The sequence below is a fragment of the Narcine bancroftii genome, chromosome 1 (assembly GCF_036971445.1).
Source record: "Narcine bancroftii isolate sNarBan1 chromosome 1, sNarBan1.hap1, whole genome shotgun sequence".
NCBI lineage: Eukaryota > Metazoa > Chordata > Chondrichthyes > Torpediniformes > Narcinidae > Narcine > Narcine bancroftii.
In genome coordinates, this window is record NC_091469.1 from 269007844 (window position 1) to 269026157 (window position 18314).

Here is an 18314-nt window from a genome sequence, read left to right on the forward strand (position 1 = left end):
GGTATTACTGGTTTTGTTTTGAGCAAATTGTAAATCAGTTCGCTTAATCTGATTAATTAAATTTAACTTTTCCTTATTAGAGAAGAGTAGAACTTAAAACTAAATTTGATCTTCTTTCTACTTGTCCAATTGAACAGCAGTTGTTAAGAAATAGAAGTATTTTTTTTTTTATAGCCATGGGGAAAAATCTAGTAAGTTATTAGCTGGACAATTAAAAAGAATTTTTTCTAATAAACAAATAAGATTTGCATGAGCAATTGTAATTTGACAACAGATTATTTCAAAATAAACTAGACCTTTAGAGAATTGTACTCTAATTTTTATATTTCTGAATTTAAGAATGATTATGTTTCAATGTCAGAATTTCTAGATTGGTTGAATTTAGTTGTACTTTCTCAAGAGAAATGTGCCAGTTTAGAGAAACCTATTTTTCAGGAGGTTATAGCTGTGGCTATTTCCTCATTCCAGTCAGGTAAATCTCCAGGACCAGATGGATTTCCTGCAGAATTTTATAAATCCTTCTCCAAACAGCTTGTACCCCACTAAGTCTAATATTGGTTGACTCATTTAAAGAAGAGAAGCTACCTTTATCATTTAGCAAGGCTTGTATCTCTCTGATTCTTAAAAAAAGGGAAGAACCAAGAGAATGTACTTATTATAGACCTAATTGTTAGTTAATGTTGATATGAAGATTCTATAAAAGGTTTTAGCACATAGATTAGAATTTTTTAACCATTTATTAGACAGACCAAACTGGCTTTATTAAAAATCATTATTCTTATTATAATATACATTAATATTGAACATTCTATATCTACCTTCCACTCCATCAATAGAATGTGCTCTTTCATTAGATGCTGAGTAGGTGTTTGATTAGATGGAATGGGAGTATCTATTTGCTGCACTGGTAAATTTAATTTTAGTCCAGATTTTATTAAATGGATTAATTTATTGTAATCATGCCCTAAAGCATCGGTTCCCTCTAATTTACAGCAATCTGATATGTTTAATCTCAACAGGGAAATTTAATGGCATAATTAGAGGAGGAATTGAACACAAAGTATCACTTTATATGGATGATTTACTGCTTTTATTTCAAATATATTACCAAACATATTAATTTTGTTTGATTCTGTCAGTTCCCGGGTTATAAATTAAATTTACATGAGTGAACTTCAACCCTCAAATGGTGCTTTTGCAGGTTATTCCAACTTTCTGTTTAAAATAGTGAAAGAATATTTTCAATACTTAGGAATTACAATTACAAAAAAGTTATAAAACTTATTGAAAAAGAATTTCTGGGTATATTGGTTGGGTGGGTGGCCTGGGGTGGTTGGAGCAGTCAGAGGTCTGACAGCAGGAAAGGGGAGGACAAATATAGTGACCAGGAGAAGCCATATTTACACTTTAATAAAGGAGTTATTTTTTTCTATTAGCATGCATGATAAACCCTCAACAAATTAATGCTCGAAATTGCTGCCTTGAATTGTGCTTTTAAGGACTGATCGACTGGCCTATTATTAATCAAGAATTTCATTTGCAGCTGTTTAAACTTTCCAGATTTCTGATGAGGTTTTCAAGAGTTTATTGTTGTACACCTAAGAACAATGCACAGATGTATTGAAATTCTTGCTTGCTGTAATGACACAATGTGCAAAATGCTGAATTAATTTTGTTCATTAAAACCATGGATTAATAAAAAAATAGTTCTGCAATTTTAGTTTTTGTATGAATGTATTTGTTTAAATATGAGTTATTTTATGACCATTCCAATAATTCCCACTGGATCTGTTAAGGAATGGCTGAAACTAAACTGCAGCTCCATGTCAGGAAGTAAAAATAATGCCTTTCTGCCCACAGGAGAAAATTAGATTTTTACTTAAAATGTTTTTGTATCTGTCCTTGTTACAGTTGGCCTGATCAGATTTCAAATTGTACAAGATTTTCCTTCTGATGGAGGCAAAGATTCATTAAAGTTGATGGGGCAGCATTTAAAATCTATTTTTTTTTCCAGATTACTATGACTTAAAATATTGCTTGACTTGTGATCCTTCCATCAGTGACCTTCTTGTTCTACAATTAGACTCCTCCTGGTCTACAGGCCAAACCTGAGATGAGTTTTTCAGGGTACAAATACTTGGAATCCAATGGAGCAGGGTTTCCCAACCAGGGGGTGTGAGATAGCATTCCAGGGGGTGTGAGATAACATTTCAATTTTTTTTAAATCCATACTCCTTCAATTTGGATAATATATTGGATGATGAGGAGTTGAAGGAAGATCTTATTGAACTGCGCACAAATCGTGTTCTTGAAGTGCAGTTTGAAAGCAAAACTTTGGAACAATATTGGTTTTTGGCAATGGACATGTTTCCAAGACTTTGTGAAAAAGCACTAACTGTGCTCATCCCATTCGCGACGACGTACTTCTGCGAGTCTGGATTTAGTGCCCTTTTGTCAATCAAGACAAAATCTAGAAATCGCTTGGGTGCACAGGCAGACGTGTGGTTTGCTATCAGCAACAAAGTGCCATGTTTTGAAAAACTCTTAAGCAATAAACAGGAACAAAAGAGTCATTAAATTTAAATTGGCTTATGAACATTTGAACATTAGTTCTTTAATTTTTTTTAAAGGAATTTCATGCATGGATGAAAATTTAATTTTTTTGTAGGGTTTATGCAACTTTTAATTTGTTGTAATTTTTTTCTTTTCCATATGTTTCATTTTTGTTTATATATTATTAAAAATTGATCATATAAATTTGTTTTGGTCACCTTCACCTTTATTCTTAAATAAATTATTACTTTAAGGGGTGCAAAAACTTATTAAATTTTTTTAGGGGTGCGAGGCATAAAAAAGGTTGGGAACCACTGCAATAGAGGTTCTTGAGCAATTATTTCCTGCAAGAGCAGTGTGAGAACCATTCCCCACAGCCAACCCTGTACATCCCTACTTTCTGGCATCTGATTGATACTACCAGTCAAGCTATTTACCTGCCTCAGAGATATTGATTCAGATTGTAAAAAGCATTGTATAAATATAAAGATGTTCCAGAGCTCTTCACTGCTAATAAAGTGATTTTGTTAATTTTGTGGAAAGTATCGTAGGGGAAATTATAACCTTTTTTTCTCCTGGAGGATGGTAATGCTTTGGAATTTATTGTCCGAAGGGGTGATGGAGGCAGAAGCCCTCATCACATTTAAAAAGAAGATGGACATGTCCTTGAAGAGCTGCCACCTGCAAGACCTATGGACTTGGCAAAAAAAAAAATGCATTAGGTTGATAGTTTCTTTTTAGACTGGCAAAAATATGAATGGCTGAGACCTGTTCTGTCTTATTTTTCTTTTGTGATTCGATTTTATTGAACTGCATCATAGATTCCTTATTTCCCTGCTTTGTACTGCCTCCTTCGTTTGAGGCCAAATTGTACTGCCATGATATTTTGAAACAGATTGTTATGTAGCTCCTAATTTACATCATGTTTCTGTGAAATTAATCTGCCTAGTTAAGGTTTATTTTATAATGATTGTAAAGAAATAATTAGTGGGATTTCCATCAAGAAATATGGTGTAAATAAATTATGGTTTAATTATTATAACGGTCCTAATATTGTTATGTATTTTACAGAAGATAAGAAAGCTATGTGCTGTGCTCCTTAGATATCCATTTACACTCTGCCATTATCATGTTCAACCTGATCTATTTATGGCCAGTTGTATAAATGACCTTTGCATGTGAGTAGCTTTAAAATACTAATTTACTCAAGGCGGAACAATGTGCAGAACTGTTGAATTGATGTTGAGGCTTGCTTTAACGCAGTTATGCATTTCTTGAAGTTTAGCAAAATCAACTTGAGAGGCATTCGGACGTGACCGTTCCTACGTAGTTTTGAGATGTGACGATTGCTGTGTTAACTCGTGCTTGATGCTGCTCTTCTGACTTTATGCTCTGAAATGATACAGGCAACGACTATGCATGCAGGTCTTCACTGGAGGGTGAAGTCCTACTTAGTTTGTCATTTAAATAGCTCCAAAGTACCTTGACCACTGCTGGGAAGCTTGATACTGAAAGGTGGGCCATTCTTCCATTGGGTAAATTGCTGTTTTTTTTTCCTGAACCTGAGTTGTCCACCGGCCACTCCCCATTCCTTGAAAGTAGTTCTTCCATGGAGTGCGGGGAAAATCCTTTAAATACAAGCATGGAAGAAGGTTGCACTGTAAATACACACTCCATGTTTAACTTTGTGTGTACTGTGCAGTTTGTATCTCCAAGGCACGTGATTATGAATTTGATGCAAACAATGATTTCATGCATGAACATTTCCAGTCTTAATGTGTCTTTTATTTAGAAGTGAACTACAATTTATAATCTTTATGATTATAAAAGTATAAATAATAATGGACAAAAACTAAAGTCTTGATTTATTGTTAGATTGCCAAATATCAGGAAACAAAGTAGCTATTTGACTAAATCAAGAAGATGGATCTGGCTGTTTGATTATTATTCCATATTGTTGCTTTCCTTTATTCCATCAGGTTTGGGCTTGGTGATGATGTAACACTGTGTGGAGCTATGACTGAATATGCAAGGGCTTGTGCACAAGCTAATAGACCACTAAACGAATGGAGACAGTTTTTCAACCAGTGTGGTACGAAACAATGCAAACCGAGCTATATATCAGTTTCATTATTGCACAATTTGCATAAACATAAAAAATGACACTATGGATGATGCCTTTGTGTAACAATACTGAGCACATATAAGCAAAAATTGTAGCCTGGAAGTTGATAACTTGGGAGATGGGGACTATTCTTAGAGTCCATGGTGCTACTTATGCAAGCAGTGATTCGGATTCAGCTGTGATAGATTCTGATGAAGAGTCTTAAACCAAAATATCTACCATCATTTTTCCTCCACAGATGATGTCTGACCCACTGAGTTCCTCCAGTAGTTTGTGTTTGCCCCAGATTCTAGCTTCTACAGAAAAAAAAACATTGCAAAATTAGAAGAGAAACTTTTTTTTAGTAAATTTGTTTTTGGAAATGTAACGTTGCACTGAGATTATCTCAAATAATGACAGAAAGAGCTATTGCTACTCCACTAACCAGGCAGAGTTTGTGATGCAAAATCAGTCAATGTTTCCAGTAGGTGATCTTGCATCAGAATTAGAATGCAAGTATTCAAATTGCACTGAAGGATGGGGAGAAGGAGGAAAAGTATGAAGGTTGAAAGAGTGAAGACTATCTTTCCAGGTGTTGGAAACATTGTTGGCGCAAATAGGAGACATCATTCAATGCGTGTTAATCATTACCAATATGCATGGAGACACAGGGAGAGTGAGAGAATATTGCAGCTAAATTATGATATATCTGAACAGGCCAGTTCCGATACAATCAGGAACATACAGTTGAATTACTGACTGAATCCTGAGATGTGAGATGCCTCAATAGAAAATGAGGTTCTTGTTCTCAAACTTTTCATTGACTTTGAACAATGTAGGAAGCTAAAGACAGCAAGGTCTGAGTGGAAACAGGATGTGAAATTACTGGAAGCACAGAGTTGTTTTCCAAGATTGAAACTTGTCTTTGGCTTCCAGTGTAGAGGAGACATTATGAAGGCAACTGAATTGTGGCTGCACCTAGAAGGGGTATTTGGATCTCTGGATGCTGGATGAAATTTAAGGGCAGGATTGAACTTCTTGCAGCTGAATCAGAAAGTGTTTTGAAATCTGAGTGTGGATGTGAAACATTCTGTTGGGTGATCTGTTAAGTACAGAGGCTGGTAGGGAGGAATATGTGAAGAAGAGGAAACCTTTCCTTGCTTTGCCTGGCAGGAAGGTAGGTGCGAATAGAAATGCAAGAATAGCCCACCACGCAGACCATGCCCTTTTTACTCTGCTACCATCGGTGGGGGGGGGGGTGTGGGCGGGTGGAGGCACAGGAGTCTGAAGATGAGCACTCAGTGGCACAAGGACAGCTTCTTTCCCACTGCCATCAGATTTCTGAATGCTCATTTAACCAAAGACACTGCCTTACTTTGTCTTTTTATGCACCATTTTTTATTTATTTTTGTAAAGTGGTTCCAATGAATGTTTGCACTGTGATCCTGCCATAAAACAATGAATTTTGTGACTGTTCATGACAATAAATTTGATTTTTGTCTGTGAGGAAAGTATGACTAATATAGCTCTAAGTCAGGGTGTTCCACCAAGATTGAGATGGCAAATTCTAGGCAGAATAGTAGTTTCTACTTTTACTGCACTTAGTCCATGCTACACCTGAAATAATAGTGCTATGTATGAAATAATAGTGCTATGTATGAAACGTAGAACAATGTATTATTCTTCCAAAATTTCCCTCAACTTGATAATGTAAAGCAATCTCTTTTATCAGATAATCTAATTAGCTAATTACGAATGAGAATCTAATCTGTCACGCTGTTGACTGCTTTCTCACAGCATTAATTTGTGAAGACGAACTTGTGCATCGTGAATGTGTGGAGTGCTGTCCTGTGTCATGTCGTGTGCAAGAGGAATGCATTGACACTGATTTTCAGTGCCTTGATGGATGCTATTGCCCTGAAGGTAAACCCATTTAAGCTTGAATTTCATTGCTTGTATTTTCTCACCCTCCCACTTCTGGTGTCTCAAAAATTGAATCTGGTTGGGCAGCACCAGAAATGCATCAGTCTTTGCTGTCTTAATGTTCAATTGATGGAATGATTTGGGTAATTGCCTTCAGTTATGATTTTCAGTTGGAAACTTAGATACATTGTAAAAATGAAAATTTCATCTGTTGGAAGCTTAGAGTAAATTACCCTTGTCTTTCAATGTAAAACAATTTTCATCAGAAATCAGGTTGTAAAGATTTTTCCCAATGAAAATGTACCATAGTGATATGATGTTGTAAATGTAGGACTCTGATTAAACTTATGATGTGATGCTTGAGAGCAACTTATTCCTGCACAAAACTTTCAAATGAACATGTTCTAATAATGTAACCGACTGCATAGTAATTTTGGACCAAAATAGCAAATTTCCATGAACCAGCTCATGTGCAATTCAGGTGATTCCAGAATACGCTCTGTCCTTAATGCAGCAAACAAAATATTGACAACCAGCAAAACCACAAGACAAATTTTCTGTCAAATCTGTCAAGATTTTAAACTCTGCTCATTCAGAATCATAAAAAAAAATCAAGTAAACAATTTTGTTTCAAAAATTGTAATGGGAAAAAATGAACTTGTAATATTTAAACATATTAAATTTTAAATAATACCCTTTAAAAAATGTTGAATTAAAAACATTCGCCTAATTCTTCATCATGCTTGCCATTCTTTTTTTGCTTTCAAACAAACTCTTTCTGTTTTTGGGATGTGGATGGCACTGGCGGGACAGCATTTATTCCCCCTGAGTAACTGACCATGAGAAGATGCTGTAGTACTACAGTCACTGTAGTACTTGTAGTGAACACACCCTTTCACTGAGGAATTTCAGCATTTAGACTTGGTTTTTATATATATATATGCCTATGTATATGTGAATATATCTATATACATCCTATAACTCCCACTGGAATCACTGAAACCTTGGATGTTCCACCAGGCTTAACCACTGGCAGAGACCAAAGAGCAACTTTTCAAGATGAATGTTCTGGAAATTTCACATTTGAATGCATGTGTGCACATGTTCAGGACATTATTCCATTTAGTTGCATGTTCCATTCAGAAATGTTGGCATTTGTCAGGAGGTGCTGGCTATTTCTTGTATCTGCCTGCAATCAAAATGTAAGCATGCTTTCTAACACAATAACCTGCAGACCATAATGAGAGCAACTATATTTTTTCAGTGAAGTGTAATATGTTCACACAGGTTTGATTTATGAAAATGGGACATGTCTGAAACCTGTAGAGTGTCCTTGTGCATTTCATGGTACTTCTTACATGCCTGGCTCTGTAATTCAGAAACATTGCAGCACCTGGTAAGTTATTCATTATTGAGCGCGCTGTTACAATTGCCTTTTTTTATTCAATTGAAAAAATGTTTAAAAATTGTGGTTTCACCTTAAATTCATTCTATTAACTTGCTCTATCTGGAATCTAGAGTAGACCATGATGTATATTTCTCTTTTTTATGCATTGTACGTATTATATGATGTATCCAAAATCAAATTTCAAGCTTCAAATACACTTTGATGAAACATGAAGTTATAGAATGAGAAATACATCTCTGCCCAGCAGCGCCAAACATGTTCCAGAGTTTCTGTAGCTGACTGCACTTTCACAGTGTGTGTGATTATACATCCCATACACATTTCAAGGGCAATTTATGCTCATAATATCAATTCACTTTGATGGGCATAACCTTCAGTAAACTTTGACCATTGTTCTGAATCCAACTGATATGAGGTGGACTTGTGGGAGTTTTTGAATTGTATCCAACAATTGCTGACCACCTTAGAGGAGTAATCAGCCTCTTTAGCTTTTGTAATTATAAATTATTAATTGCTTTAAATTTCCCAAGCCTCTTATGTGGATTAACTAAGCAGTGGAGGATATGCTTAATACACATAACTGGAGTTTGATATATGAAGTTTTCTTTTGTCACCAGTTTTCAGAATTAAATATTCTTATATTGAATGATCCGTGTATACAATTCTAAAATATAACATGAAATGCTGTGCGATGTGGAAATTGAATCAGTTTGAATTGAGCCAAGATACAACAAAATGCAGAAAATATTTAGTTTTTTTATAGGTAATCAAGTAATAGTTGCAATATTTCTAAATGGTGTGTTCTACCCATCCAGAACCTAGTCATAGACAATGCACCCCATACCACGGGTTTCTTCTCACAGAAGATGCAATTCTTGGAGATCTAATTCCCAGTTTTTCATTGCCCTTCCTCCTCTTTCCACCCCTTTCACACCCCCCCATTCCAATTGGCTCTCTTAAACTTGCACGAGTTTTGTGTTGAATGCCTCTTTATTCTCGTTGAGATGTTACTTGTCTCTCTGCTTTCTCTCTCTTAGCCGTCTGCTTATACCACCCCTATCTGCTCTTCCCCTTCCCTGTTCTTTTGTATTTAATTTATGAGAATAATTTTCCTCATCTCTAGTAGCCATCTGCTTCCATCAATGTCAAATGGAATTAAATATTCCACTATTAAAATATTTATCAATTTAAACTTTGAAATTATATCCCTGAAAAGGTCTCATGTTATTTCATATTTAAATACTTTTTTAATTTCAGTGCATGTGTAGGAGGCATTTGGAACTGTACAGAACATAACTGTCCAGGTAATGTTTGCTTCTGATTTTGTTAGCCTTGGGCAACGTAACATTGCAATAACCACCTAATGAAGCAGTCAAAAATCCTGCTTAACTTTCAGTTTATTAACATTTTTGAGAAGGAGTCCAGAAATGGCATTGTGAGCCATAATTCACAATTGGCTTTATTAAGGTAGCCACAGAATTCATGAATGACCAAGATATTTCCTAATTTTGTCATGCGCTTTTCCAAGTTAAAATTGCCATTATTTTTTTTCCAAAATCACTTTAAATTTTGATTTTGAAGCCCGTTGAAGTTTTACTTAGTAGATTTTACAGTGTCAGAGTTAAGTAATGAATTGATAAGGGTTTTTTTTAAACCCCAGGTCTACAGAATACAATATTAGAAATAAATCTTTTGGAAATGGGTACTCAAAATGAAATTATTCCACATTTTTCAAGGTCAACCACAATTATTCTTCTCTATCGTCTATTCATTCATTAATGTCTCCAAAAATATCTCCAGCTGCACCTGTATTTTATAGTTACTGTCTACTTCACAGGCTCTTCTTTGTTTATTCCATACTCTCGGATTATTTGGCTGAAATGGTCAAACTTGTCACCCTTCCTGAGTTTTATTAACTTTTAACATATTCCCTGATATATACTATTGAACAGAATGTACTCTTAACAAAATTATTTGCATAAAACTTTGCTTATCTATATTTTTTACTTTTTCCAATCTGTTTATTGAGTTATATCAAACATGTATACAAGGAGAGTTGCGTTACATTTGTGAATTTACAAGTGTATAATGAAAAGAACATATTAGTATTTAACAAATATATATATGAACTGTAAATTTTTCTCCTCTTGTAAAACCAAAAGAAAAGAGAGAAAAAATAATTTTTATTTCAAAATCCCTTCTAACTAATCTTAAAAATATTACAACAGTCCATTCTGAGAGTAAAGTAGGAAAACAAAGGGTTTCTTGGTTAAAACCAAATTTACCATAAGGAACTAGGAGAGAATCCAGTGTAAAATTATGGTTCTTAAACTATATGGAAATATTCAAAAAACAGTCGCCAAACTTCTTCAAATTTAAAAGATGCATCGAATGTCCGACTCCTAATTTTCTGCAAACTTCAACATGATGACAGCCATTGAAGTAGAGTAGGTGGGTTAGGATCCTTCCATTTAAGTAATGTGACTTTTCTAGCCAATAATGTTGAAAAGGCAATTATTCGCTATGAGGAAACAAGCACATGTCCAGTCTTTTCTGGTATGATTCCAAAATAAGCTGTTAGTAGATTTGGTTGTAATTCTAATCCTAGAACCTTTGTTAGGGTTTCAAAGACACCTTTCCAGAAATTATCTTGTTTTGAACATGACCAAACATATGAGTTAAAGTGGCTCCCTCAACTTGGAACCTATCACAATGGGGAAAAATACAGGCCAACTTTAAATATATGTGCCCGATATACCACGTTGAACTGATCAAGGAATGACGGGCACAAATTGATGAAGTATTTACTTGTCAAAAAATATGATCCCTTTGAATGTCTGGATGCAATTCTTGGAGATCTAATTCCCAGGCACTTTTAATTTTATCGTTGGATATCGGTTGCAAGTTAAGTAACCGATTATCTTCTTCTTCTTTGGCTTGGCTTCGCGGACGAAGATTTATGGAGGGGGGTAAATGTCCATGTCAGCTACAGGCTCGTTTGTGGCTGACAAGTCCGATGCGGGACAGGCAGACACGGTTGCAGCGGTTGCAGGGGAAAATTGGTTGGTTGGGGTTGGGTGTTGGGTTTTTCCTCTTTTGTCAGTGAGGTGGGCTCTGCGGTCTTCTTCAAAGGAGGTTGCTGCCCGCCGAACTGTGAGGCGCCAAGATGTACGGTTTGAGGCGATATCAGCCCACTGGCGGTGGTCAATGTGGCAGGCACCAAGAGATTTCTTTAGGCAGTCCTTGTACCTCTTCTTTGGTGCATCTATGTCATGGTGGCCAGTGGAGAGCTCGCCATATAACACGATCTTGGGAAGATGGTCCTCCATTCTGGAGATGTGACCCACCCAGTGCAGCTGGATCTTCAGCAGCGTGGACTCGATGCTGTCAGCCTCTGCCATCTCGAGTACTTCGATGTTAGGGATGAAGACGCTCCAATGAATGTTGAGGATGGAGCGGAGACAACGCTGGTGGAAGCGTTCTAGGAGCTGTAGGTAATGCCGGTAGAGGACCCATGATTCGGAGCCGAACAAGAGTGTGGGTATGACAACAGCTCTGTATATGCTTATCTTTGTGAGGTTTTTCAGTTGGTTGTTTTTCCAGACTCTTTTGTGTAGTTTTCCAAAGGCGCTATTTGCCTTGGCGAGTCTGTTGACTATCTCGTTGTCGATCCTTGCATCTGATGAAATGGTGCAGCCGAGATAGGTAAACTGGTTGACCGTTTTGAGTTTTGTGTGCCCGATGGAGATGTGCGGGGGGCTGGTAGTCTTGGTGGGGAGCTGGCTGATGGAGGACCTCCGTTTTCTTCAGGCTGACTTCTAGGCCAAACATTTTGGCAGTTTCCGCAAAGCAGGACGTCAAGCGCTGAAGAGCTGGCTTTGAATGGGCAACTAAAGCGGCATCGTCTGCAAAGAGTAGTTCACGGACAAGTTTCTCTTGTGTCTTGGTGTGAGCTTGCAGGCGCCTCAGATTGAAGAGACTGCCATCCGTGCGGTACCAGATGTAAACAGCGTCTTCATTGTTGAGGTCTTTCATGGCTTGGTTCAGCATCATGCTGAAGAAGATTGAAAAGAGAGTTGGTGCGAGAACACAGCCTTGCTTCACGCCATTGTTAATGGAGAAGGGTTCAGAGAGCTCATTGCTGTATCTGACCCGACCATGTTGGTTTTCGTGCAGTTGGATAACCATGTTGAGGAACTTTGGCGGGCATCCGATGCGCTCTAGTATTTGCCAAAGCCCTTTCCTGCTCACGGTGTCGAAGGCTTTGGTGAGGTCAACAAAGGTGATGTAAAGTCCTTTGTTTTGTTCTCTGCACTTTTCTTGGAGCTGTCTGAGGGCAAAGACCATGTCAGTAGTTCCTCTGTTTGCGCGAAAGCCGCACTGTGATTCTGGCAGAATATTCTCGGCGACACTAGGTATTATTCTATTTAGGAGAATCCTAGCGAAGATTTTGCCTGCAATGGAGAGCAGCGTGATTCCCCTGTAGTTTGAGCAGTCTGATTTCTCACCTTTGTGTTTGTACAGGGTGATGATGATGGCATCACAAAGGTCCTGAGGCAGTTTTCCTTGGTCCCAACAAAGCTTGAAAAACTCATGCAGTTTGACATGCAGAGTTTTGCCGCCAGCCTTCCAGACCTCTGGGGGGGATTCCATCCATACCTGCTGCTTTGCCACTTTTCAGTTGTTCAATTGCCTTATATGTCTCATCCTGGGTGAGGACCTCATCCAGCTCTAGCCTTAGGGGTTGTTGAGGGAGCTGGAGCAGGGCGGAATCTTGGACTGAGCGGTTGACACTGAAAAGAGATTGGAAGTGTTCTGACCATCGGTTGAGGATGGAGATCTTGTCGCTGAGGAGGACTTTGCCGTCTGAGCTGCGCAGCGGGCTTTGGACTTGGGGTGAGGGGCCGTACACAGCCTTTAGAGCCTCGTAGAAACCCCTGAAGTCGCCAATGTCCGCGCTGAGCTGGGTTCGCTTGGCGAAGCTAGTCCTCCACTCATTTTGGATCTCCTGGAGTTTGCGCTGAAGATGGCTGCATGCGCAACGAAAGGCTTGTTTCTTCTCTGGACAGGACTGCTTTGTAAGGTGAGCCTGGTGGGCAGCTCGCTTCTTTGCCAGCAGCTCCTGGATTTCCTGGCTGTTATCGTCGAACCAGTCCTTGTTTTTCCTGGAGGAGAAGCCCAGTACCTCTTCAGTGGATTGCAGTATGGTAGTCTTCAGCTGATCCCAGAGGGTTTCAGGGGACGAGTCCGTGAGGCGGATTGCATCGTCGAGCTTTGCTTTGAGGTTTGCCTGGAAGTTTCCTCTCGCTTCGTCTGACTGCAGGTTTCCAACATTGAACCTCTTTCTGGGGGCTTTACTGTTCCTGTGCTTCGGCTTGAAGTGAAGGTTGAGCTTGCAGCCGGTGGTTAGTGTGGCATTCCGCGCTGGGCATGACCCTGGTGTGGAGCACATCTCGTTTGTCACTTTCTCGCACCAGGATGTAGTCCAGGAGGTGCCAGTGTTTGGATCGGGGATGCATCCAGGTGGTCTTAAGGCTATCCCTCTGCTGAAAAAGGGTGTTTGTAATGACAAGCCGCTGTTCTGCGCAGAGCTCCAACAGGAGGCGCCCATTGTCGTTGCACTTGCCGACGCCATGCTTGCCAAGGATTCCAGGCCAGGTTTCTGAGTCTTTGCCGACGCGAGCGTTGAAGTCGCCAAGGATGACAACCTTGTCGGCTGTAGGGGTGCGTTGAATGAGGTTGCACAGGTCAGTGTAGAACTTGTCCTTTTCTGCTGGTTCCGCCTGGAGGGTTGGAGCATAGACACTGATGAGGGTGATGCGACGCTTGTTTTGAAGGGGGAGACGCATGGACATGATCCGGTCCGAGTGGCCTGTCGGGAGGTTTTCGAGTTTGGAGGCAATGAAGCTCTTGACCATGAAGCCTACACCAGATAGGCGTTGTTCATCCAAAGGCTTTCCAGACCAGTAGAGTGTGTAGCCCGCGCCACGTTCTTGGAGGCTGCCTACATCTGCCAGGCGGACTTCACTGAGAGTGGCTATGTCGATGTCAAGTCTGAGGAGTTCATGTGCAATGAGGGCAGACCGATGTTCAGGTCGGTGGCTGTCAGCCTTGTCTTGCATGGTTCTGATGTTCCAGCATGCTAGCTTGAGTTTGTGAGCATCTTTTGAGGGGGAGGACGTGGAGGGGGAGGACGTGGAGGGGGAGGACGTGGAGGGGGAGGACGTGGAGGGGGAGGACGTGGAGGGGGAGGACGTGGAGGGGGAGGACGTGGAGGGGGAGGACGTGGAGGGGGAGGACGTGGAGGGGGAGGACGTGGAGGGGGAGGACGTGGAGGGGGAGGACGTGGAGGGGGAGGACGTGGAGGGGGAGGACGTGGAGGGGGAGGACGTGGAGGGGGAGGACGTGGAGGGGGAGGACGTGGAGGGGGAGGACGTGGAGGGGGAGGACGTGGAGGGGGAGGACGTGGAGGGGGAGGACGTGGAGGGGGAGGACGTGGAGGGGGAGGACGTGGAGGGGGAGGACGTGGAGGGGGAGGACGTGGAGGGGGAGGACGTGGAGGGGGAGGACGTGGAGGGGGAGGACGTGGAGGGGGAGGACGTGGAGGGGGAGGACGTGGAGGGGGAGGACGTGGAGGGGGAGGACGTGGAGGGGGAGGACGTGGAGGGGGAGGACGTGGAGGGGGAGGACGTGGAGGGGGAGGACGTGGAGGGGGAGGACGTGGAGGGGGAGGACGTGGAGGGGGAGGACGTGGAGGGGGAGGACGTGGAGGGGGAGGACGTGGAGGGGGAGGACGTGGAGGGGGAGGACGTGGAGGGGGAGGACGTGGAGGGGGAGGACGTGGAGGGGGAGGACGTGGAGGGGGAGGACGTGGAGGGGGAGGACGTGGAGGGGGAGGACGTGGAGGGGGAGGACGTGGAGGGGGAGGACGTGGAGGGGGAGGACGTGGAGGGGGAGGACGTGGAGGGGGAGGACGTGGAGGGGGAGGACGTGGAGGGGGAGGACGTGGAGGGGGAGGACGTGGAGGGGGAGGACGTGGAGGGGGAGGACGTGGAGGGGGAGGACGTGGAGGGGGAGGACGTGGAGGGGGAGGACGTGGAGGGGGAGGACGTGGAGGGGGAGGACGTGGAGGGGGAGGACGTGGAGGGGGAGGACGTGGAGGGGGAGGACGTGGAGGGGGAGGACGTGGAGGGGGAGGACGTGGAGGGGGAGGACGTGGAGGGGGAGGACGTGGAGGGGGAGGACGTGGAGGGGGAGGACGTGGAGGGGGAGGACGTGGAGGGGGAGGACGTGGAGGGGGAGGACGTGGAGGGGGAGGACGTGGAGGGGGAGGACGTGGAGGGGGAGGACGTGGAGGGGGAGGACGTGGAGGGGGAGGACGTGGAGGGGGAGGACGTGGAGGGGGAGGACGTGGAGGGGGAGGACGTGGAGGGGGAGGACGTGGAGGGGGAGGACGTGGAGGGGGTGGACGTGGAGGGGGAGGACGTGGAGGGGGAGGACGTGGAGGGGGAGGACGTGGAGGGGGAGGACGTGGAGGGGGAGGACGTGGAGGGGGAGGACGTGGAGGGGGAGGACGTGGAGGGGGAGGACGTGGACCTGTCCTCGGGCCTGCGCAAAGGAGCTTTTAGGTGGAGTGCAGTGCGCGCAGTACTGGCCCCACCCTTTACACCCATGGTTCGTGTGCCGTGGCCAAGCAAGCTGGGACATGGCAGCGAGGTCCTTGGGTCGTAGGCTTTATATCGGAGTGGCCTTCTTCTATGCAGGTTTCTTACCCGGGCTGGAGGGGCCTGCCTCCCCTCCTAGGTCGGTCCATACTGCCCGGACCGAGGCCGCCGCTGCTTTCCCTGTGCCCGGACCAGGGCCGGGGCTGCCGCTGCTTTCACTGTGCCCGTACCGGGGCTGCCGCCCCCAACCTTCCGCCTGGACCGGGGCCTCCGCCTGCCTCACTCGACCGAGGCCGGGGCCGCCGCCTCCCCCGTGCTCCTGCCCGGATCGGGGCTGCCGCCGCCTACCCTCTGCCCAGACCGGGGCCGGGGCCGCCGCTGCTTTCCCTGTGCCCGTACCGGGGCCGCCACCCCCAACTTTCCGCCCGGACCGGGGCCTCCGCCTGCCTCACTCGACCGAGGCCGGGGCTGCCGCCTCCCCCTTGCTCCTGGCCAGATCGGGGCCGCTGCCGCCTACCCTCTATTAACCTTTTTTCAAGTGGATACGCCTGAAAAAGGATATCTTACATTAGATGGGTAAGCAGAAGGATAGTTTGGAAGTAAAGTGCGCAGAATGTCCCTAATTTGCAAATACTTAAACATTTGTGCCTTGCTAAAATCATATTTGTCTGCTAACTGATTGAAAAACATTGAGCCATCTTCTGCAAATAGGTCTGAAAAGGTTATTACTCCTTTAGTTTTCCATATTGAAAATGCCTGATCAATCAATGATGCTTTAAAAAAGAAAATAAGATGTATTTTATTAGATAAAACAAAATTATTAAACCCCCAAAAATTTACAAAACTGGATAAAATCCTTATTGTATGCTTAAGAACTAGGTTAAGATCTTGTCTATTAATTTTGGATGATGCAAAAGTCTCTTTATTTTAAGCTGTTTTGGGGCAATCAACAGGGCTGCCCTCTTAGTCCTTTGCTATTTAATTTGGCTCTGGAGCCTTTAGTTATTGCCCCTCTAGAATCCAATGACATGCAAAGTATCAATAAGGATGAATCAATGCACAAGGTTTTATTCTAGGCGGTCAATTTGTTAGTTTATATTTCTGACCCTAAAAAATCTATTATGCTGTCCCTACATTCTGAATTCGGTAGTTTTTCAGGTTACACATTAAGACTTAATAAGAGTGAACTTTTTCCTATTAATAATCAGGAGTATTTATATGATCAAATGTCCTTTAAAGTTGTTAAGAACCAATTTACTTATTTGTGTATTAAAATTACAAGAAATTTTAAGGATATGTGTAAATATAATTATTTCCCCTGATAGAATATACAAAACAAACACTTTCCAGGTGGTCTCCAGTGGCACTTTCATTAGTTGGTTGTATTAACACAATTAAAATGATAGTTTTACCAAAGTTTTTATATACTTTTCAAGCAGTAACTATCTTCGTCCCTAAAATATTTTTTGACAAGGTACGCTCTAAGATGTATCCTTACATTTGGAATAATTAAAATCCTAGATCGAGCAAAGCTTTATTGCAGAAACAAAAGAAAGATGGAGGAATGGATCTCCATAATTTTAGATTTTATTATTGGCTATTAATATCCAACATATTACCTTTTGGATTTATTATTCAGACGTATATGAATGCCCTTTATGGGTAGATTTGGAGAAAAATTCAGTTAGGGGGTACTTATTGGCCTCATTGCTGGGAGCTCCTCTACCCTTTACTTATCAATACAAGATGTGTTCATGGACCAGTAGACGTGCACAATCGTCAAGACCAGTTCAAATGTCATGTATTTTAATTTACAACAGGTGGCAAGTTTGGCAGTGCTATGTTATCTGAATCTGTTCAGAGCAATTCTGCACCAGATTCCTTTTGCAATATATATTTGGGCATTGATAAGGGATTATGCCAAAATTAATGTTAATAGTAAATTGAGTTAAATGTCCCTCATTTCTTGGAAATACTTGATGCAGAAAATACTGTACATCAGCATGTTCCACAGCCTGGACACTCTCTTCAATGGCTCAAGTGTATGCCGAAGCGAGTAAAAATATTTGTCTTTATAAGATTCTCTTCTGTTTTTGTATCTTCTAGTGGAATGTTCAGTAACTGGAGATATTCACTTCAAGACATTTGATGAGCAGCTTTATTCCTTTCATGCTGTATGTCAATATATTTTAGCAAAGAGCCGCAATTCTGGAAAGTTTACCATCAGCCTCCAGAATTCTCAATGTGGAACAGTAAGAAAAAAAGTTTGTTTATATTGATGAGACAAAGATTAAGTTGATTTCTTAGACCAAAATGGGTTTAAATCTAGTGTTTCAAGAACAAAAGGGATGTGCAGTGGTTGGTAGCTTGTAAATTCAGTGATTGAAATTTTGTCCACATCTGTTCCCAGATAAAGGAGCCCGTTGTCTTCATTGAACATTCAAGGCCAACACATCTTACCTGAAAGAAACACTGCAGGGTCTCTAATCCTTTAATTACAAAGCCAGAAATCTTCTGGTGACAATGAGTTGATGAAAGTGGTATTCACCATGATCATGGAGATTTAAGGATCATGTGAAACTTGCAGACATTTGTATCACAATAAATTGGACAAGTGGTTCACTTCATGAAACCTTATCTGTGCCCCTGTTGAAATGCCAAT

The 18314-nt window shown here is 42.0% G+C and overlaps 1 protein-coding gene across 1 annotated transcript in view; it reads left to right on the plus strand.

The window, feature by feature from the left end:
- The window catches only part of otog (otogelin), a 190090-nt gene that overhangs the window by 14418 nt on the left and 157358 nt on the right, over positions 1 to 18314 (plus strand). Inside the window, exons 10-15 of the mRNA XM_069922075.1 lie at positions 3625 to 3731; positions 4533 to 4645; positions 6455 to 6580; positions 7868 to 7976; positions 9246 to 9292; positions 17759 to 17904. Coding sequence (XP_069778176.1) covers positions 3625 to 3731; positions 4533 to 4645; positions 6455 to 6580; positions 7868 to 7976; positions 9246 to 9292; positions 17759 to 17904 — 648 coding nt within the window. The remainder of the gene's footprint in view (positions 1 to 3624; positions 3732 to 4532; positions 4646 to 6454; positions 6581 to 7867; positions 7977 to 9245; positions 9293 to 17758; positions 17905 to 18314) is intronic.